The 23,991-nt window shown below is 40.0% G+C and overlaps 1 protein-coding gene across 1 annotated transcript in view; it reads left to right on the forward strand.

Moving 5' to 3' along the window:
- The first annotated feature begins 864 nt into the window (after positions 1 to 864).
- LOC126291585 (nuclear RNA export factor 1-like) overlaps positions 865 to 23,991 on the forward strand; it is a 107,460-nt gene continuing 84,333 nt past the window's right edge. Inside the window, exons 1-3 of the mRNA XM_049985119.1 lie at positions 865 to 1,137; positions 20,294 to 20,456; positions 20,561 to 20,705. Of these exons, the coding sequence (XP_049841076.1) occupies positions 1,062 to 1,137; positions 20,294 to 20,456; positions 20,561 to 20,705 (384 nt within the window). The 5' untranslated portion in view covers positions 865 to 1,061. The remainder of the gene's footprint in view (positions 1,138 to 20,293; positions 20,457 to 20,560; positions 20,706 to 23,991) is intronic.

Raw genomic sequence — 23,991 nt, forward strand, 5'->3', positions numbered from 1 at the left:
TTAACGACCGAGCGAGGTGGCGCAGTGGTTAGCACACTGGACTCGCATTCGGGAGGACGACGGTTCAATCCCGCCTCGGGGCATCCTGATTTAGGTTTTCCGTGATTTCCCTAAATCGTTTCAGGAAAATGCCGGGATGGTTCCTTTGAAAGGGCACGGCCGATTTCCTTCCCAATCCTTCCCTAACCCGAGTTTGCGCTCCGTCTCTAATGACCTCGTTGTCGACGGGACGTTAAACACTAACCACCACCACCACCACCACCACAGTTGTTAACGCAGAAAACAATTCTTGCTTCTCGGAACCCGGCGCAGATGAAAATAATATCCATATTTGGCGCCTCGACGGTACCGCGTTCGATATATATCGGTCGGAGACAGGCCGCTATATCAATATGCAACGCTTCTTGGCTAATAACCCTAATTGTGTGTTTGCAAATAATAATGTCTTCTGTTTTTTTCATGATATCCATCACCAACGCCTTTAAATAATATTTTCAGGGTACACAGAGACGTTCAAACAATCTTTTTTCACGCACTCCATAAGTGAATTCTAATGAATGTATTTCACTAGCAAAGATCCTTCTCCTCTAAAGTTCACCGGAAATTGCAGCAGGTATTGCCTAACTCAGCGTTGTTGTCTTTCGTTAAGGACGGAAACAAATAACTTTAACTGAACTAATTTCCCTGGAACCCCAGGTACATAAAATGTAGCGATAAAAATATGCACCAATAATTGTTTCTCAGTACATAATACATCTAAAACTTTGTTGTTAGACAATTCCTTAAACCGTCTACGAACTTGACGGAAACGTAGGCGTCCTATAGATTCGATTTGTAACACGTACAAACAAACGGAAGTCACGTATATTTAACTTATTAACTACGTAAAGTTGGCAACAGTGGTGCATACCCATGTTGCGTTTGAGAAATGGTTGCAGACTATTGTGTTTTATTTTGATGCAATAGTAAAATAGTTGTAATTCGTAAGATAGGTGTTAGTTTTCTTGGAGCATAGAGTTATATAGTTTAAAAACTAAGTTGCATTTATTAGCTAGGTGATTATGCCTAAAAAGAACAAACCGAACAGGAGCTGGGGCAGCGATGGAGGAATTCGTGATCCAGGCAAATATTATTTCGGTGAGTAATTTTCACACGTGAAACACTACTGTATACGTAACAGTGAAGCACATTTTATGTTTCTTCTTAAATGTAGATGTACTTGTACATGTTTCTTACTCAGTTTTCCAGTACGCAGATCATTCACAATCAAAATGGCCTCTTTCAAAGTGCACATTTTTCCGTAAAAACAAAACAAAGCGTGCATGCCAAATTCACCTTCGTAAATGATCAGCAGACAGAGGCTAGTTGGGGTTCTATAACTCATATTCTCTTGTTATGGTCCCTTGAGATAACTTATTAACATAGGTTGTTTGTATTTGGACGGCCTTCGCCGATTATTTAGTTTCGATTAAGCTTTAATTTTGTATCATGGGAGATATCGCACAGTGTTCCAACCACTTGTTCATTATTTCTCTTTCTGTATGCCATGTCGAGGATGAAGTGACATCAACTAGTAGGAGACACTAATAGTTTTCAGTGTCGACAAACAAAATGAATCGGCGTAGATTAGAACACCGGTCTTCCAAATAATGCGAAAGATTCGAGGTTCAAATCCCTAACGATTTAAAGTTCCTATAATTCAGTAAAAATTATTATATGGACATAAAAAATTTACCCTATGCCATAGATTGGTTACTTGTTAATATCTCGTGCACACCCACTGGTAAACGAGATAATAAAATAAAAAGTCTGTGCCCAGAATTATCAGAAATCATCTTCAATAGTGGTATATAATTTTTTAATGTTTGTGGTAACTGACTAGTCAGTGAAATTTTCCAGTAACGGCGCAGCTTCTTTTGTCATCATAATGTAGCTACGTTATTACTATGTAGGTTTTCTATGCTGTCAGCCAGGTGGTCAAGACATAAAAAATTTGTTTTAATTAAGGTACAGCAAAACTAGTACACAAATGGCTGAGCTATGTCTGTAAACTCTACCTTTAACAGAGTCCTTGATTAGAGCATATGGTAATGTGCTATGTAAGTGAATGTTTTAGATGTCAGAAAGCACTTACACACATTGTAGCAACAAATCAACAATTATTTGTGGAGGCTAAGACCGGTGTCAGCTCGAAACGGAGACTTGCAAAGATTCAAGATTGGAAGTACTTTCCAACAAGGAAATTCTTTTCAGCTCCTAATGAGATTAAAGAAATATGAGCACCTAATATTTTATCACTCACTGATGTTCTGAAATTGGACAAATTATAAGTAAAAGCTAAATTAATCCCTAGTATCTAGAATTTATTGTAGGCTTTCAAAGTATGCAAAGCCGAGGTAGAGCAGAAGTTATCCAATTGTTTTTGGAAGAATTAAAGATGAAAACTAAGGATTGTCGAAAGCTTCTAATTACCATGAGGCATGGTATGTAGAAGTGGGTACATAAGTACTGTGCTAAAAATATTCCATACGTTTCTTGCTCCTTTCACATGGGAATGATGATTTGAACCAAATAAGTCTAGTAAACATGGGTTCTGAATAGCATATCTTACGATAGGTTGGTTAATTTGGGGGAGGGGACCAAACAGCGAGGTCATTGTTCCCATCAGATTAGGGAAAGATGGGAAGGACATCGACCCTTCCCTTTCGGAGGGACCATCCCATCATTTGTCTGAATCAGTTTGGGAAAATCACGGAAAACTTATTCCAGGAAGACAGAACATGGATTTGAACTCATGTCCTTCCGATTGTGAGTCCAATGTGCTAACCACTGCGCCATCTCGCTCGGTACATCTTAATAGCTAGGAACCCATCTTGAGTACCATGAAACAAATCTTCTAATGCAAGCCCTTTGCTTTCCATATTGTGGAAGAATGTAGAAAAATTGAATAGTAAGCATGGGTTGCAAGATACATAGCCTACCTTAAAAGCTATGAGCACTTGTTCAGTAATAGAGACGTGTTTAATAGTAGTGAATTTGAACAAGTGGTCTTGAGGTATGCATTTTAGAGCCTATGTTTATACATGCGCAGTGAAGGCCCACGCCCGGTCTCTCCCCTTCCTGCCCAAACCAATCATCATCATAATATTCCACTTTAAGACACCTTGTGTAGAGTGTGAGAAGGACATTTAATGCTAAGCCTATTTTTAGCTACAATTTTTGTTTGTCACACCATGGTGATTTTGAGAGGTGTGGTGGGGAGTAATACAATGTGACTTCTTGGAACATATGTTCTTGGAAATTTGACAGCAAATTGCTCCATAATGCACTACACCTCTTTTTGTTGTGCCTACCGCTGCAGAGGAATGAGCCCCTTTGTTGTGCTCAGGTGCTTACAAATTCAGGATTAAACACACTTCTTTTTATTTAATCTTCCTTATTAATCTGTTTTGGGAAGGTTCTCAGACTGGTGGCATTGAAAAGTGTTTTGTAAACCATCTTCATTGTTAGAATTATTCAGGTACAGTAGAGCGTCTATTATCCGAATGTCGGCCAACCAAACGCCCGATTAACTGAATTGTGTACTCACTCATACCTGTTACTCTCCCACCCTACCATGTATCATCCCCCTCACTCCCAAACCAAGTTTCCCACAACAGTCGCTGCACTGGGCCACTGCTGGCAGAACATTGCTTCTAATGGCACCTTCACAAGGTGCTGCTGCCTGGCCGAGCCGCCAGTCGCTGTGTTTCAACGATCAGCACACTTCTGTCAGCTTGGCACTGGCAGTAGAAGTAGTGGCAGTATCAAAGCTGTTCACAGCAACAGCTGCGCCAGCTTAGAGTTGAGGCATGTCGCTCTGCGCAGTTTGAAGGATTGTGCGCTCCCCAAGAAGAGCTTCTCATGGTGCAGTCACCTTCTGTTCTGTTACCACAATTTGTGTGCTGCTGCATGAAGAAGTGAACTTGATGATTTTTTAAAATGTTAATTTTGTGTACTGTTTGTATTGTTCATGCAAAATGCATTTATTTTTTTTAATGAACTGTGTCACATACTATATATTCCTACTGAAGTTGCCTTTGTATGTTACTTTCTAATACTAAAAGATATGCCTGTTTCTATGAATAAATTTACTATACAGTACCTCTTTTTGGCAAATAAACATGCACAGTTAGATTATCCGAACAAACCAGTTTTCCAAACACCCATGTCCCCCAATTACTTCGGATAATCGACGCTCTACTGTATGTGATTTCCCCATGACTAGTTTTAAAAGCTCATTTCACTTTGTCCTTTAGAGTGTGCATTCTTGGGTGTTCAAAATATGTGGCATTTCCCAGTGACTGATTTTTTTAAATACACACTTAGTCTAAAACAGCAGCATCCATAAACAGTGCAATAGTGTTTCTAGTGTTATCCACTAGGTGATACATTGCAGCCCTGCAAAAATCCCTTGGGATGCACCGAAAATTAATTTTACACAGAATGTTTTTATTACAGTGTGAAAGTTGACGATCATGCCATTAACCTGGACACTGTTTACTGTTTTCTGGCTTTCTGAGAGACACACAGCACAGGAAAAGTTTCTTAAGGAATTTTAGGAATATATATATATATATATATATATATATATATATATATATATATAATTTTTTTTAGAATGGTTTTCAGTGTCTGAAAAGCACAGTATGTGATCATAAACCATAGCATTTATTTCTACAACAGATTGACGTAAGTAGTACAAAGCCTTGTAGACATACATGTCTGTATATTATTGTTGTTGTTGCGCGCGCGCACACACACACACACACACACACACACACACACACACACACACACACACACACACAGAGAGAGAGAGAGAGAGAGAGAGAGAGAGAGAGAGACTGACTGATAAGAAACTTTTCCTCCATTTAGTTGGAATGCTTTGTAGAGAGAATAAATTAACAACTCTGGCAATAAAATCGAAACAGTAGGGAATGTTAGAAGGGAGACAGCAAAAGTAACCACAGGGGTAGGTAGTATTACTATTAAAGAGAATGAGACCATCCTAATCAACAGTACACAAGTAACTAACGTATTTAACAACAATTTCATGTCATTTATTTATTCATCCAGAAATCTTGTTGTGTTATTACACATAGCTGAAGGATAAGTTACATTTAACATGCTTTGATACATAAATATACTTATTTTGTTGGTATTCAGTTACATGCATAAGTATAGACATTCTTAAGATACACATTTATATAAATTATATGCGTACATAGTGAATGATAACTTTTTTAGTATGTTACGTACAGTCATCAGATAATGATTACAGAGTAACACCATTTACATTGTGTTATCATAAGTGCAGATGAGCCATAACAAGGAACAGTTGTATCTGTGAATAGAGTCAAATAAGTCAGTTGAAAGTAATATTTTAACACATGCAGTAAAATACATTACAAAAATTGTTTTAGATTACTATTCTTAAATTCTTCCACAGAATAGAACCAGTGCTTCTGTATGATTGACTTTATTTTGGATCTGAATCCTTTCTGGCAAGACAAGACATTTTCAGGTAGCTTCTTGACAGAAGTACTCCCCTATGCCTTACACTACTGTGCTCTTTATGTAGCCATTGATCAGCTATAAATACGTCATTGGAATGACAAGTATCATGATAGTTAACATCTCTATATTTTGTAAATATATGGAGATTTTCATGAATGTAGATACAAGGCATTGGCAAAATACTGAGCCCCTTAAAGAGATGTTTAGTGGTGGAAGACAGAGGTACTTGTTTCATTGTCTAAATTATTCGCTTCTGTATAATAAATACATTCTTACGGGAGAAGCCCCAAAAAGGAATGCAGTATGGAATTATTGAGTGTATTAATGCAAAGTAGGCACATTTTAGTGTTTAGATGTCACAGATTTTACTTAAAATACTAAAAGCATAGCACAAACTATTCATTTAACTTAATAATTTATCTTTTGTATGTCCCACTGTAGTGTGTCATCTATCCACTCTCCAAGGAATTTTGTGGCTCTTTCTCGCTGTATGGGCACATTCTCTGATATCATCTATCACAGATGATACCTTTTGTGTCAAAAGGAAATTTATATACACTGTTTTATCTTTATTTAGGAGAAGTTTGTTATTGTTCAACCAGTTTACCAGACTACAATTTGTATCAGCAATTGTTGAGTTGATGAGGACAGTGATTTGAACACAGTATGTTGGTGTTGTCAGCAAACATTAGTGGTAGACTTTCCTGAATGCTTTGGGGCAGATCATTGATGAATATTAGAAATAAAAGGGGACCAAGTGTAGAGCCATGGGTAATACCTTGTCTTACAACTTGCTACTCTGATCGAGCATTTTCACCAATTTTTTATGTAATCACTACTTTCTGAACTTTGTCTGAGAGATATGACCTAAACCAGTCATTGCAATTTTCCCTAATCCCATAATGTAGTAGTTTCTCCAAAAAGTAATTCATGGTTGACAAGATCAAAAGCTTTACTGAGATCAAGAAACACATCTGTTGTGTATTTTCTATCATTGAGTGCCCTACAGATTTCATTTAAAAATGAGTATAATGTTCCACTTATTGGTCTCCCTTTCCTAAACTCAAACTGGTGAGGACTTAGTATGCAGTTACTTTCCAAGAAATTTATAACACGGTCATATACTGATTTTTCGAGGACTTTTGATGAGCTTAATAAGACTGAGATGGGTCTGTAGTTGTTTACATTACTCCTTTATCCTTTTTTAAACAGAGGAATAACTTTTGCTGCTTTAAAAATTCTAGGAAATTGACCTGATGATAAAGAGAAGTTTATTATATCTGACAGTGGTTCACACACATGATGGCAGACTTGTTTTAAAAGGCAATCAGATATACCATCAAGACTACAGGAATGTTTGTTTGGTCTCTGCCTTATAATATTGCAGATTTCATTTGGTGTGACAGGGTCAAGGAAAATTGATTGTGGGAATACTGCTGAATCTGAGTGATAATTAAAGAAGAAAACTTGTCACCAATATTTGTGAAATGGTCATTAAATGTTTCACATAATTGCTTAGGGTCAGTGATAACACCATTCTGATCTTTAATGCAGGTTATTGAATGTGTCTTGTCTTTTTTGAAAACTGTTTCATTTATCAATCTCCACACGGCTTTTGATTTATTACTTGAGTTGATAATGAATTGCCTATTATACATTTTCTTTGCTTCATGAATTACCTTGTTTAGGATTCTTTTATACTGCTTGAAATAGTTACGGAATACCTCACTGTCTTATAGTTTTGCTGTAGGCATATAGCAGTCTCTTGTTTCTGCAAGAAGTTTCTATTCCGGGAGTTAACCATTTATTATTAGACATTTGAGATGTGTATTTTTTAGCTGCAAGTTTGATTGGGAATGCCACTTCATAGCAGTGTTGCCAAGGTACTCATAAATTCATTAGCCTTTGTGTCAACATTGCTGGCACAATAGACACCTTTCCAGTCAGCTTTATGGAGCAGAAGTGAGAAATGTGTTGTATTATTTTTATTGCCAGTTGATCTTTTGTCTAGTTTGCAGACAAATGACATGCCAGTGTTAACCAAAACAGCATCTGTTGCAGAGGAACTGGTATTAGTTGTTCTAGTAGGTTTTTTTGTTTATCATGGTATAACGTTGCAATGTATTCACTATTTTCCGGGAAGCAGTGGATTCTACTAGGAAATCTATATTAAAGTCTCCACATAAGATAATACTGAGATATTTTAAACTGTACTGTTGTAGTAGCATATCTAGTTTGAAGATGAATATTTGTATGTTACCATCAGGTGGTCTGTAGGTACATATAACTAAAAGGTTAATAGATTTAACTTCTACTGTGATGTGTTCAAAATGCTTTTCACAGTTCATATACTTACTTTTAAGTAATGGATTACATTCTACATTCTTGGGCAAGTATTAGACAGCCACCTCCCTTTTTATTAGTTCTGTAAAAATTGTTAACAATTTGAAAGCCTGGAAGGGAAAAATAGGCTGCTTCATTATCTTTAAGCCAATGCTCAGCTATACAAAGCACATCTATAGTGTCTCTAAAGCTTTCTAAAAATATTTGTAGTTCTAAACTTTTGTTCCTTATGCTTTGCATATTCTGGAAGAAAACACAAAATTTTGACTTTTTGTGTGAGTACACTGGTTTTTTAAGTGAGTGGGACTCGGGCACATTGCTTGGTACAACATTTACTCTGTAACTCTTTTTGTTTTTTAGTCTAAAAAAGATTTCCTTAGAGAATTAACTATTACAGGAATAGGCAGCTGTGATAAGCAATCACTAGTTTTATCTATATTAGGTGTGCTGAATTGAGCTCTGATGTTGGTATGATCCAAATCATTTTTGCACTTGGGTACCAAATTTTCGTGAGACCTGTCGGATGTAACAGTAGCATTGGAGGTGATATTCAGTTCTCTGTAGCCAAGTGGTATTGTGGGCCTACTTTGTACTTTCGTTTTCTTTACAGTTTCTGTTATGAATTTAGAGGTTTCATTTGTACCTAAGTTGTTAAGGTGAAATCCATTTCATGTGTATAGATCTCTACTAAATTCACTTGCTTTATTAAGGTAACATTTGCGTATTTTGAGCATAATTTATGTATCTGTGAGTTAGTACTTGCTACTTCTACATTCACACATGACCAATTTGGAAGATCGTGTCTGAATGGCACGTCAACCGGAAACACTTTTTTTTTTTAGATATAATGCAAGGTAACTTCCTTCTTAGAGTAGTTATCAGGTGTTGACTGTTGTTGCAAGCAACATTGTTTGTTCCTGCTACAATTATCACGATATCAGATGTGCTTGTTGTGGCAGAGTTTTGGTTTCTGTTTTTCAGGACATAATTTCTACTGAACTTTGGGATAAACATAACCTAAACGTTCGAAGTCTAAATCTTCATTTAAGAATTTAGATATTGGCTGTCGCCCAATAAAACAGCTTTAAAATTTTTGTCACATGAATTTTGTTTACCAAGAAGGTTCATAGTTACTTCCACTTTATTTTGAAAATTATCGATTGATATTTTCACGGGATTTACCTGCACTGTTTCTGGCCACATACTAGTTTTACCTGATGAAAGAGATGTATGCACAGTACCTTTTGAGCTGCTGATGTGTTTATTATTTGATTTCTTGAATGGGGCATCCTTGGCCCAACTTTTGCAGTTACCTGTAACGGGATTATTTTGCACATGTGAATCACACGAACACACAGGTAGGTCACTTTCTGCTTTGAACAGTTTTTTTTTTTTTTTTTTTTTTTTTTTTTTTTCCCCCCCCCTTGAGGTCTTCATATTCAAAACGTGTCATGGCTAAATCACCTTTTAATACAGTTATTTGCTTCTCCTATGACTCCAAATGAACTTGGAGATTGCTGTCTGCTGACCGTTCAGCACATAGATTTTCCATCGCAGTTTAGTATTTCTTCACGAGCTGTTCATGTTCAGGACGTATCGCTGCTTCTTTTTTTTTTTTTTTTTTTTTTTTTTTTCCCCCAGTGCACTAATTTCTTTTTCCTGTAATATTAGTGAGTCCTTTGTACCATTTTCTATTAGGTGCTCAATACATGTATGGCATTGCCACTGACCTCCATCTTTTATGAGATTTCTTAAGTCTAGGAGAAAAAATTGGTGAGAATGGTTCAGAAGAAAAAGCCAGGCAGTACATGGAAGAGTCGGTTTTGAAAAATTTTAGTCAGATTAAGGTTCACCTAACAATCTCTTGTGAAATAAGTAAAATTATTAACTTTGAAAAATAAATTTTCTGTTGGAGTAGATGGAGTCTCCAGTAAGATATTAAAACAATGTGGAGCAATTACAGCTGATGTTCTGAGTCACATCTGTAATGCATCACTAACTCAAGGTATTTTCCCAGACAGGCTAAAATATGCCATTGTCAGGCCTCTGTACAAAAAGGGGGACACCACAGATGTGAATAATTATCGTCCAGTATACTGGGTTACAGCATTTTCAAAAATCTTCAAGAAAATAATGTACTCAAGAGTGATTAGCTATCGTAACAGTAATGGTATACTTAGTAAATCAGAGTTCGGATTTCAAAACTGCTGTTCCACTGAGACAGCAATATACAGTTTCACTGTCTACGTAATAGAGGTTTTAAATAGTAAAGTGTCAACAATTTTCGGTCGCGCGGTTCCAGACTGAAGCGCCTAGAACTACTCAGCCACACTGGCCGACGTGATTAATATTAAAAAATCTTGTATCATATGTACATTTCTTGTGCATTTTACACGTTCCACATCATAATGGCTTCCGTACTGTGCACTTGATAAATGGAACACGCAGCCAACTAACTAACCAGCTATGCCAATTTTCAATAAACTCCGGCCAGAAAGAAAGCAATTTCTTTCACAAAATTTTTGTGGAACAGCAGAGATGTTCTCACATATCCCCAAATAGACTTTCAAATGTTCAGAATTGTCACTTATGCTATGGAGATGTGCTGTTTGATTTTATTTTCCATAATTTCTCCAGATGACAAACATTTGAGGAACAATTTGATGTCAGTTGTCTGATAAGTCAGAATTTCATTCAAAACAGCCATCAGGCAGTTTCACTCTATGTACCCATCCAAGTTAGTAGCTCAGTGACAATGGCAAAAATTGTGTGTCTAGAGAAGGCCTGTTAGGTCAGTAGCATTGTACCTGTAGTTGTGTTATTAGACCTCTACTTAGATGTCTTGTTTTTGTTCGTTTGGTGTGTGGAGTCTAAGTGATCATTTTTGTATTATCTTATGAACTATTGTTCAACTCTGTCATTTTCATTTGGTGTACCTGTATTTTGTTGCTATCTGCTGTACATTCTGAACAGAATTTACTTACTTTTACAATGAGTGTGTCTTTTTGTTCTTTTATTACTGGGCCATTCCATGCCAAGTAGTCTTTTTTTAATTTCAGAAAAAGTCACATATTTTGCTGAACTTTTGTACGAACATTCACACATCCCCACTGAACACTGGTAAAGAATCACAATCATTGAATCAATACTTCTAGAGATACACTCTTGTGTTTGATGCCCATACAGCAGCTATTAACAGTGTATCCACAAGTTTTCAGCAGAAATATTTTCTGTAAAGAAATGCAGAACTAGGCCTTCGTGTACAACTTTTTACACTCTCTGAAAAGAAATAGTAAAAAATTATTTCCTGTGTGATTTGCGTATGAATAATTTGTAGTAGTCAGCAAAAAATACACTTAAAAAAAGAGTGAAGTTTAGCTTTTTATATCTCTGGCAGTAACTGCAGGATGAACCTAAAACCTTGCATGCAATAACTTACAAGCACATGGTCATCACCCCCAGGGGCTCGGCTTTCATTTGCTGCGTACAGGCTTAGTGACTCCAGGGTTCCTGAGTTGGGGACTGGTAACCACCGCCAGTTCCTCTGTTGCTCTGGGCATGCTTCCCTGACCAATGTGTGGTGCGGCGGTGGAACGTTGTGTGACTCAGGGATCGGGGATCTTGGCTTGACAGCCCAAATCGCGAGGATGGAATAAACCTCTATAAAAAGCCCCTTAGTCTCAAGATGTGTTGCACGCAGATGGGATCAATGACTGTTGAGGTGGAGCAGTCATTAGTGGGCAACCTCTGGGGAACCTGCCAAACCTCAGTCGTATAAGGCCTACCCAGACACGTGGGGCTCTGAGATGACTCATATTTCCCTAGCTGCTCGGGGGAGCAAAATGGATCATCCGAAATTTTCTTTACCCCTCCCAATGGAAAGGGTGGACTGCTGGAAGGTACCAACACCCAGTCCAACCAGAGGGCTTGTGTAGCCAGTTCTCGTGATTGTCACTACTAACAGAATGCATGCTGTTTCACAGAATGTGTTTCTTATAGTTACAAGAAAAGAGGGGAGTTTTGAAAAAGTTTTGCTCTTTTATATACATAAAGATTTAGGAGGCATTGCTGGCAATGTAAAATCTGTTAAGTGCTTGTGCACTGGGACCCTGTTGGTTGAAACATCTAGCTCCCAACAAGTCAAGAACCTTCAGAAAGCTCAATGCCTCAGGGAGTATGCGATAGAAATAGAATTGCACAACACCTTGAACTTCAGTAAAGGTGTTGACTTGCAGGTATCCAGTTGACATTCCCCGAGAAGAACTGAAAGCCGAATGGTCCTGGGAAGGCATTGTCGATGTGCGGCATGTTATGAAACGGGTGGATGGCGACCTCATAAAGTCAGACTGTTTTATCCTCACTAGTAACAGCAGCAAACTACCAGAGCATGTGAAGGCAGGTTTCCTACACCTCAGTGTACGACCTTATTACTCAAATCCAATGCGGTGTTTGGGCAAACTACTCTGGGCTGTAAAGGAGAAGCCACTTGCGGAAAGTGTGGTAAAGTTCCTCTCCTCCAAAGTGTGTTAACTGCTCTGGGGATCACCCTGTGTGGAGCAGGGACTGCAGAGATCTCCTTGAGGAGTGGAAGATCTAGGTCAAAATGATGAAGCTCCTCCTGTATGGTGAAGCCAAGAAGTTGTACAAATCCATGGAGCCACCTTTAGTTGCTACATCCTTTTCTTCTGTTCTGAAACAGCCAGTCCTGAAAACTGATGCCACTACACAAACAGAGGTTGCCACTGTCAGCAGTAGCACAGCTGTGTTTGCCAATGTACATGTGCTGCTGCAGTTCCTTTGAAGCCTACTCCCCCCCCTCCCACCCCCCCCCCCCCCACCCCCTCCCCACCCCCCCCAAACTTCAGACAAGGCCGTGGTTGTGGACCTTGCTGCCCCTCCTCAGGTCAAGTCTTGTGCACTGCCCAATGCTGCTCCACCCTCCCCCACTTCTTAGGTAGTGACTCCCAACGCCGCCTCAGACAAAAAAATTGAAATCAAAGTCTAAGAACCGGGCCGCTGAAGGAGACGGGCGGGACACAGTCCTATGTTGTCGATGTCATTCTATCTGACATCTTTCTCGCATCTTCTTCAGAGGCACTGGAGGTTGATGCCAGGCTGCGGCAATCATCTCTCCCAAAAACTGAGTCTCTGCCCATTGTGGGTTCCCCTCCACAGCAGATAGTCAGGATGAAAGTACCCTCCTAGCATAGCAACATCCCCCGTGCTTGTGTTTACAGGAAACACATTTGAAAGCATCTGATGCTCTTGTACCAAGGGACCACTCGCTGTATTGCAAGAATGAACTGACTGGGGTAAGGGCCAAAGGAGGGGTTGCTGTGTCTGTCAATAACAGGCACCATGCCTCTACTCTCCCCCTCGATACTGACCTGCAAGCAGTTGCAGTTGACATTTATCCACATCATAGGCTTACAGTTCACTCTCTTTATTTACCTCCACTGGATGCAGTACACTCTGAGGCCCTCACTGATTTTATGGAACCACTCCCCTGACCATTTCTCCTTTTGGGAAACTTAAATGCCCATGTCCTGTGGGGCTCAACCTCTACTTGCCCTCGGGATCGAGCCTTGGAGAGCCTCCTGACATCTCAAAAGCTATGCATCATAAACACTGGTACTCCGACTCATTTCTGTGGTGCTACTGGGTCATCAGCCATTGACCTATCTCTTTGCTCTCCAGCCCTTGCCGCATCTGTTCACTGGAAGGTCATTGACCTCTAGTCCAGTGACCACTTCCCCATCCGCATTCACCTACTGGATGGTGTGTTGCTGGAACAGAAGCCACCAACATGGATGATAGGCAGGGCTAACTGGACGCTGTTCAACCAGTTGGCTGTGTTTGAACATCGAGACAGTGTCTGGGAATGGGTGGATCACATCACGTGATCCATCATGCTGCTGACCGATCCATTCCAAAATCTTTCAATCCTCCTACGAGGCGACCTGTGCTTTGGTGGACAGGCGAATGCCATTCAGCTATCCGGGACAGGCGTGCAGCTCTTTGACAGTTTAAATGCCACTTAACAATGGACAATCTCACCCCCTTTCGCGTCGCAAGAGCCAAGGCTCGCCTGTCATTAAAGAGAGCAAAAAATCTCTGGAACAGACAGCCATTTACTGATAGCAGCAGTGCCGAAACAGGTGCCTCCAAACAACTCCCAGAGACATTGCTCAGACGCTGGCCAAGCATTTGGTACAAACTACTGCCAATGCAAACAGGATCTGGTGTTTCATCACTACTGTGCGACTGTAGAGAGGGCAAAGTTGGACTTCAGGTCCAACAGTTCTGAGGCATACAATTCCCCTTTTTCAGTGTGGGAGCTCGAATCGGCACTGACAAGAGACTTAAGACACTGTGCCCAGTTATGACAACATCCAGTACTGCTTGCTTGGACATTTGCCAGCAGCGTCCAAGGAAATCATCCTCAAATATTTTAATCTATTATGGCAGACAGGCAACTTCCCCAACTCATGGAGGGAGGCAATTCTGATCCTTCTCCTCAAACCAGGAAAGGACCCACATGTCCCAGTAGTTATCGGAGCATCGCCTTAATGTGCTGTGTAGAAAAGACAATGGAGCGAATGATTAACCGTTGTCTGGTCTGGTTGTTAGAGACCAGGCAACACCTTAGCCACTCTGTGTGGATTCCGAAGATTTCGGTCCACTGTTGACAACCTGACACTCGTAGAGGCTTTCCTCTGTAAGCATCACTGTATTGGCATACGATACTACTTGGAGACACTGTATCCTCGCACAACTGAATCAATGGGGCTTTTGTGGCCACCTCCCCATTTTCATTCAGTCTTTCCTGTCTCAGCAGTTTTTTAGGAATTGAGTTGGTGACACTCTGTCTGATTGGTTTGAGCAGGAGAATGATGTTCCTCAGGGCAGTGTTTTAAGTGTTACCCCCTTTGCCATAGCCATCAACAGTATCACATCTACAGTAAGGAGTCCTGTACAGTGCTCCTTATGTGTGGACAATTTTGCAGTTTTCTGTTCCTCCTCCAGTGTTGCAATGGCGAGCAGTCAGTTGCAACTTACAAAGTGGCGGTCAGAGGAGTGGGCTGCTAAGACGAGTTTCAGTTTTCTGGTGTGTGTGTGTGTGTGTGTGTGTGTGTGTGTGTTTCATTTTAATAGTTATCATCATCTTTTTAGTTGGCCTGCCTTGAAGATGACACCATCCTAAACACTGCAGTTTTTGGGCCTCATTTTTGACTACAGATTGTCATGGTTGCCACACCTGCGAGACTTGAAAGCCAGAACCCGGAAAGCACTGGACATCCTCAATTATCCACAGGTGTTGGGGAGCAGACAGGGCGTCTCCCCTCCAGTTCTGTTGGGCTTTTGTGCATTCGTGGCTAGACTATGGGTTCATGGTGTGTGGGTCAGCAAGGCCCTCTTATTTGCGGATCATTGACGCTGTCCGCAGTGAGGGAATTCGGCTGGCTACGGGTGCTTATCAGACCAGTCCCATACCGAGCTTCGGTGCCAGCTGCTTATGGTGAGCCAAGTGTGCAAGTTCCTCGCAGATCCATCTTCACCCGCACACCATACTGTTGTTCATCCACATCTGGAGCACCTTCTTGCCGACTGGCCCCGAGCCATGATGGCGTTTGGGATCCGCATGCAGCATGTGCTAAAGTTACTCGGTGTGGCGCCAGTCCAACCTCAAATCCAGGGTTTTAACCATCTGCCGGCATGGATACTGAAGAGGCCCAGAGTTATTTTAGACTTGGTGTGGTGCAGGAGAGAGAGCCCTCCTGCTTCAGTTTTTAATGCGGTATTTTCTGCCATTTTAACTGAGTATCACAACCATGTAGCTGTTAATACAGTTGGGTTCAAGCAGGGTGCCTCCATTGGTTGCTCTGTCGTTTTCCCATATCGTGTCCTCAAGGTCAGGCTGCCTCCCGAATTTACCAACTTCGACGCAGAATTGTGTGCGATCTTGTGGGCGCTGGGGTAGATATCTCGTGTGTTCAGATTTTTTGAGTGTCTTTTACTCTTTCCAACATTTGTGCCCAGCAGATAAAGTAATTCAGGACACCATCCTCCAACTACAGTGACTGGGGAAGGAGGTCCTCCTGGGTATCAGGGCACGTGGGAAATGCAGGGAAAGAAAGGGCAGGTCGAGCAGCCAAGAAGGTGTGTTGTGATTATCAGGTCTTTCGGTGTGCTATCCCCCTGCATGTTCTCACCTTGCTGTTAAGGTATAAAGTCCTGTGTCAATGGGAAGACGAGTGGCTAGAAGTGACAGGCAACCTCCATGTCTTCAAGCCCACAACTTGGCTGTGGAGTACTTCCTTTCAGTCACGTCGACGGGATGAGGTCCTTCTTACTTGTCTTCACACAGGCCACAGCCCTATTATGCATGGATTTTTACTCCGGCTAGTATACCCTCCAGTGTGTTGTGCTTGTGGCATGCAGATCACAGTGCGCCACAGTTTATTGGGCTGCATTTTATTTGCCGACCAGCGGACTACAGCAGATTTTTTGGGAGCTCTGCATTCTATTTTATGTAATGATCTGACGAATGTAGTTTGGTTTTAAAGTTTTGTGAATCAACAGTTTGGCTGGCTCACCCACGATTTTTGTAAGTGATCAGCCAATGACATTTTCCTGTGCATTTCTTTTAGCTCTTCTGTGTTTTGTTTTTCCACTGTTTGAATTTCTTGATTAGCTATCTTCCCTCCTCATTGGTTTTAGTACATGTGAAAGTGCATGTGAAGCAGTGATTGTGTGGTAGAGTACATGCGTGTATGACAGTTTTAGTTCTTCTCCACATTCGTTTGTTTTAATAAGTGTCAGGGTGATGATAACCTTGCTGTTGAGCGTGCACACACACACACACACACACACACACACACACACACACTCTCTCTCTCTCTCTCTCTCTCTCTCTCTCTCTCTCTCTCTCTCTCTCTCTCTCTCTCTCTCTCTCTCCAAGAATATAAAGTTTCATTCTCCTAGTGATAAGCAGTAGTTCACCAGTTAAAGGCAGAGTTGACAGTTTTTTTAAAAAATGCCAAAAATACCTATTCCTGAACTACTTGTTGAAAAAAAAGTCCTTTACAAACTCTTTTTAAACTGTTTCCATTAGAATGTACTAAACCACCTACAAATGTGTATTTGGTTTTTGTGATGTGAGCATATAAGACCGTAGAAGGAGCGACAAGGAGGAGGTATATTGAAAATGGGGGCTCATACGCCAATGGTATTCTAATTCTGATACCTTGTAATACGATGTGTAGTTGTTTAGCACTCTCTGTGGAAGATAACATCAAAAGTCCTGATGACTAGGAAATGAGTTTGAGACAAAAATCTGCAAGTAGATAGTCCTCCTTTGTTTTTGTAGATGTCTCTGCAGCATTGAGCTCAAAAAAGTCTTTTTGTGAAAAATTAAATGGAATAAGGAAACCAGTATAAAGAGTAATAATCTCTTTTTTGTGGCTCTATTAATTTGAGGTACTCACCTTTGAAACATGTAATTTTTTGAGGTCTCTCGTATTAAAATTTCTTCCCAAGCAGTCCCATTAGTGACGTCCTCTGGCCAACAGTATAGTTTTTCTCGTGATATTCCACAGCAGATTAATGCAACATATTCAAGTTGGTTGAAGTAAATATAAGCTTAGGCCCCTAAAAAGAAGTCTTCTATCTCTGACATCTCACACTTACAGAAATGTATCATCGTCTTGGGATCCTGTGTAAAGACTTTTATCAGGTTTGGTAGCAAGAGTTACTGAAACTCAGCTGTGGCTGCTGTTGCGCAGCAGTCGGGTATGGCTCCTGCAACAATGGGGATGCTGATTTTCTCACTTTAAAAGGAATCAGCAGTGGTTAAGCCACCATGTACCATCCCAATACATTTATACAGGGTGTACATAAAGTCTGGGAACACTTTCAATTATTTATTGAACAAAAACTAAACATTGTACAGATGTCATACATATTGCATTTTGAAGAGAAACTCTGAAAGTTTTTTTTACAAACATTTGAGATGCGAACCATGAGTGAACCAGCAGACGTCAATAAGGTAGTCGAATTCTTGCCTTACCTGTCCCAGCATGGCTTCAACTGTGGCAGTCGCTTCCTGTATTCTCTCCCGGAGCTCTGCTACATCACATGGTAGATACGGAATATGCACCAGATCTTTAATGTGTCTCCACAGGAAAAAGTCTCATGGAGTGAGATCTGGTGATTGGGGAGGCCATTTCATGAAACAGCTGTCCCCTTCTGTAGCACGGCTGATCCATCAATGCGGCAGCTCTGTGTTCCCCATTGAAAATGGGGTGGAGCCGCATCTTGCTGAAAGATGAACAGAGAGTCCAATTGCATTTGAGACATCAGCTATCACTGCAACATGTCCAAGTAGAAATATCCAGTGACAGTGCTCTCTGCGAAGAAAAATGATCCATACAGTTTTTGACGTGACAAGGCACAAAAAATATTTACTATTGGGGAATCGTGCTGAAATTCAATGTATTTGTGTGGGTGCTTTGTATCCCAGATTCAACAGTTATGCCTCTTGAATTAGGAACTGCGAACAAAAGTCAAAACACTTGTCTTTGTTGTCGTCATTCAGTTTCTGCACTAGCTCCAATGTGAATGGTTTCGTAGATAGCTTCTGTCGCAGGACTTTCCACACAGTCATTGGAGCCATTTCGAGTTCACAGAATGCAGGCGCACAGATTTCTTTGGACTCCTAATGAATGTCTCTCATATGAGCCCCACATTCACTTCACTCATACTGGGACGCCCACTTTTCTTTGCCGGGCTCAAGCAACCTATCGTAACGAAGTTGTTGTGCCAGTGGTAAATGGCCTACCTTGTTGGTGGCTTCTTACTGTGCTTGGTTCTAAACAACTGTTGAACAGCTGTAAGACACTTGTTTTTTCAAACTCCAACACACAGAAAGCTCGCTTCGCACCTGAACTCACTGTGTTTGTGACTAGTGCTGACTGTCGGCAAATTACCAAACTACGTTGTGGCGGTACACATGAAAAATCTTTCTGGGTTTCTCTTCAAAATGACATATGTTTGATATCTTTACAATGTTCGGTTCCTGTGCAATAAATAATTGAAAGTGTACCTGGACTTTATGTACATCCTGTACAATTTTTCCTGTGTACACTAACGTTCCACATTAAGTGTAAACTATATGCTACACCCTAAACCAGAATTAAAGTAGATCACCAGTAGCATTACACAATAAAAAGTCATGCTAATCATTATCTACTAGATGAATCCATTCCAGAAAATGTCAGGAAAACTGCTGTGAACTTCGCCAAAATTTACCCAAAGTTACTTCATGTGAAATGTGCGGGCTATTTATACAATGTGTGCTCCAGCTGTTACACAGCAGTTTTACTTCTGTGATTGCCACTGCCTTGGTAGTGCGCAGTTAGATTGTGGAGTTTATAAAAAGTTTGATTCTATAGCTATTGGAGAAAAACCGACAATGTATCACGATGAGTTGTGACAAGACACCTCTTTTTTTTATGTTTTTAGAATTTCTCTCACTTTCTTGTCATCAAAACTATTGGTATTGCTTTCCACAGGGAGTACTAAACAATTGTAGAACATAAAACAAGTCAGATCTAAGTACCAGTGTAATATGGGCCCATTTTCAATGCACCTCCACCTTGTCACTTTTTAGGGCCGTATATGGTTGCACTGCAGAACCAAATGGTTTTGTAGGTAGTGTAGAACATGGGCTTTCCAATGAAAATGGTTTAAAAGAGTTTGCAGAAGTCTTTTTTTAAGCATCCTAAAAATATCAATTGTTTGCATTTTTTTTGAAAAATCATTGACTTTGCCCTTAAATTGTAAACTAGTGGAAAGCAGTAGGAGAATGAAATTTTATATGCGAAGACCTTGTATTGGTAAGTTATTGTGTGCAAAGTTTTATGTTTATCCAGCAGTTACTTCAATAGATATAAAAAATTAAACTTCATTTTTTTCAGATGACTGCTTCAAATTATAAATATGCAACTCTCAGGAAATCATTTATCATCATTTCGCTTAAGAGGGTGCAAAATGTTGCACAGTGATGACACTGGTTTGTTTCTGTCAAGAAAATATTAGCGGAGATGTCTCAAAATCTCTGAAAACTCATGTGTCTACTGTTGATAGCTGCACTATGAGGACAAACAAATGACTGTATCTCCAGAAGTATTGAATTAATAATTGTGAAACTTTATCCATGTTTGCTCAGAACATGTGTGATTGTTCATACAAAATTCCATCAAAGTCCGTGACGTTGATGCAGGAACCTCTACACCACTTGGCATTGAATGACCCTACTGTCAGTTGTATAAGTGAATCAAAAGAAACAGTTTTGTTTGTCCTATTTTTCTTTCTTCTTATTTGTCAACAGAACATGATGACCGTGTTATGGATCCTCCAAGAAGGGTGTCTTTCAAGCCCTCCAACCGTTCAAAAAGGCGAAACAAGAGCTGGGAGTTGCTGCGATCTGTTATGGATGACGATGTTGATATGTCAGGTGCAAGCACCAGCGGATCAAGATCTTATGATCGCTTGTAAGTAATTATCAAAAACCTGTATACCTCTTTAAATACATTAAGTTTTATTTTCAAAATAAAATTGTTGAGTCTAATATTATTTTTGTTTTTGTGTACTTCAGCAATCCATACGGCGGAAGGGGGGGACGCTCTCACAGCAGTGGCAGTGGAAGGGGCAGAAGATCAGGTCGCAATTCACCTTCATCAAATGCCTCTGGCCATAGGCGGAAGTTAGTTCCCAACAGTTGTACTTGGTACAAAGTTGTGGTGAGTTTAAGCAATACAGTTCATACAGTGTGGTTCTTGCTGGACAAACCAGATGAATTTGACACATGTTGTTGTCAAACGAAAACAAAACAAGATTTCTGTGGCCACGAGTATCAAGTGGATTAAAATACATTCACATAATTACGGAAGGCTAAAGTAGGTTATTAGTTTTGGTTTTTATTTTATCTCCACCTTTCTCACAGACAAGCATATCACCTTGCAGAGCAATAAAGTTATTTTTGTCAGTTTGCTAAAAAAATTTGGCTTTTATTAATCTTTTCCACTGAGAAAGTACATTTATTTGAAACAAAGTGTTTAATTCCACACCATTGACTAGTTTCAACTGTTCACAGCATTTCAAGTGCATGTTTTCATCTTCTAGCATATATGGCATTATGCCATAATAAAGAACCAAACATGAGATAATACAGTACTGGTACTCCAAGAGAATTTATATCCGATCCAAAAAAATTTACTTCTGAATCTGGACATACAAATGTGCACTTTAAGCCGAATTATGCATTTTAGTATGTTTCACAGAATTCCAATACCCTTGGAGTATCCTCTGAAGTCTTGTTTCTTTTATGATATGATATTTTAATGTTTTACACACATGAACATACTGGTTTCCCGTGTTGTCGTAGCTGCGCAAGTGTGGTGGCACCTGTTATCTGCCACTCTGTGGCAACTGCTGAAACAAACATATTTCTAACAGTTGTGGGAAAATATTGCAAATGGTGGTTTGAAAAGTGTTACTTTAAAAGTAAATTTCCTTTTAAGCAAGGTGAACTATGTGCGAGAATGTATGATGAATTTCTGAAATCGTAGAGCGTTTGACTCTCACTTAAAAATAAACTCTTGAAGAATTGCAAGCCCAGATAATCAGACATTTATGTCGTTATTAAAAATTTTGCTGACACATTTGTGTGATATGTCTTAAAGTATAACACGCCCAAAAAAGATAAACATTATATCTTAAATCTTATGTTTTCTTGCAGCTTATTAATCATAGAGACCAATATTATATGTGGAAGCTTTTCTTTTCTTCTAACATCATGTATATTAATTTAAACCATTACCTTTTCCTATTTGTGTGGTCATGCTACTGAACAATGATGTTGCTATTGGCTGACTACATCATGTGTTCTATGCTCTGAATATCCATTATCAGCTGGCGAGATCACGTGACATGAGCTATGACTGGCTGCACATCGTAAACTAGATTTCAATGCTTCAGAAAGTAACATGCGATGTTTCGTGGAATTCGAATTTATACTTTTCTCATATGAAAATATGTAGCCTACGTGTTGCTGCACATCACAGATCTTTCGAAAATGTTTCTTTCCCCTAAGTTTTGTTTAGTAAAGTGCCGGGAAATTCTACACTGGTGCATAAAACCATAACGATTCAATGGTTGACAAGTTTTACATTTCCGAGAAAAAGTATACGTGGAAAAAACGGTATTTTCACCTGGGGAAAGGGTATTTTTAACTGGGAAACACGGGAATTTTTTTTCCTTGTCCACGTGTACACCCTGATGCTGTTCCTTTCAGTGAGAACTGAACACGCAATATTGTAATTTGAAGATGAAAATGCTACGGGGGATTCTGTCACTGATAACTCATAATGTTTCATAGTTCATGTGTGATAGCGATCGGAAGTTTTTCAGATCCTGCAAGTATGAAAAATGGAGTAAGCATATACATTAACCTATATATGGTGCTGTTAATATTGGCAATGCTCATATTACATTATTATTTGAAATAAACAGCAACATATTTGCCGGCACCAGAAATAGGTATTAATGGTCATACAATAATTGAAAAATAGTGTTTAAAATTCCTTGGCATCCAGTTGGCTAGCTAGTTAAAATAACAGTCAATACATTGATAAACTATTCAAGAAGATGAATTTGTTGTGATTTGCCCTTAGGAGCCCTCATTGTGTTGATCCAAAACAAGTGTGTTGGCTTGTCTTGCATAATTCTGCTCCGTTGTCTCGTGGAATTATCTTCTGGGACAGTGGCTCTAATCTGAATCAATTGTTTACTTAGCAGGAGACAGCAGTAAGAGTCCTGTGTAATGTAGAAGAGTTCAGTTTGCAGGAGACCTTCTGAAGACTGCAGAACTCTTACCCACTCTCCAATCCATTTACTCCTTAATGGTGTTCATTTTAGTTTGTCAGACTGCAGTTCTTCTAGTCAAAATACAAAACACAAAAATAATTTTGTGTAAACTTCATCTCCTTGTCTGTGGTTCAGAATAAAGTTACATTTTCCATTGCTGAGATATTCAATAACCTCCAATGTAACAGAGTATAAGTTATTGGAATACCTTCCAATACAGAAAAAAATTAAAAACTTAACTTGTAGCTCTCCTACAAATTATCTTGGTATGTAGATTCAAGGCTTGAAACTTCGTTGACTACGAGGCAATACGTGAATAATTGGTGTGAAAGGAATGAAAAGGAAATTTAGTGGGGAAAAAGATAAGAAGGAAATAATGGCTTCCCACCACACAGGGCATTGTGTTTGTCAAAAACTGTGCTAGTCTGGGACTCAAACGTGGATGCTCTGCTTTCCTAAAACAGTTGCCATAACTGCCTCAGCCATCTAGACGCGCATACCTCACAGACGCTATTCTCACTGCTGCTGAATATTCCATCCCTCATACTTCCTCTTCTCCACGTCGAGTCCCAGTCCCCTGGTGGACTACAGCATGCAGCAATTCGTGCTTGCAATCTGCTTTACACACCTTCCAACGCCACCCTACGATGGCGAATGTATCAGTTACAAACAACTCCGAGCACAATGTCTTCGTGTTGTCAGAGAAAGCAAAAAGGCTTGCTACGTGGCTTTCACCAGCTCATTCAAGTTTTACTCCTCCTTTGGTTGTCTGGGGTGGCCTGTGCCGGCTATCTGGCACCAAGGTCCATTCCCCGATTCCTGGCCTGACTGTAGCGAATGAAGTCCTTGTGGATCTTGAGGATGTCTCAAATGCTTTCAGCCGCTTTTTCGCGGAGGTTTCAAGCTCTGCCCTTACCACCCTGCCTTCCTCCCCCAAAAACAAGCAGAGGAGGCACGGCCACCTTCTTTTCAGTCTTTGAATCGTGAAAGTTACAATGCCACCTTCATCGTGCGGGAACTCGAAAGTGCACTCGCCCGGTCCCGATCCTCTGCTCTGGGGCCCGATGGTATCCATATTCAGTTCATGAAGAACCTTTCTCCTGCAGGTAAAGGCTTCCTTCTTTGCGTCTATAATTGCATCTGGACTGAAGGTCATGTCCC

Source organism: Schistocerca gregaria, chromosome 9 (assembly GCF_023897955.1).
Source record: "Schistocerca gregaria isolate iqSchGreg1 chromosome 9, iqSchGreg1.2, whole genome shotgun sequence".
NCBI lineage: Eukaryota > Metazoa > Arthropoda > Insecta > Orthoptera > Acrididae > Schistocerca > Schistocerca gregaria.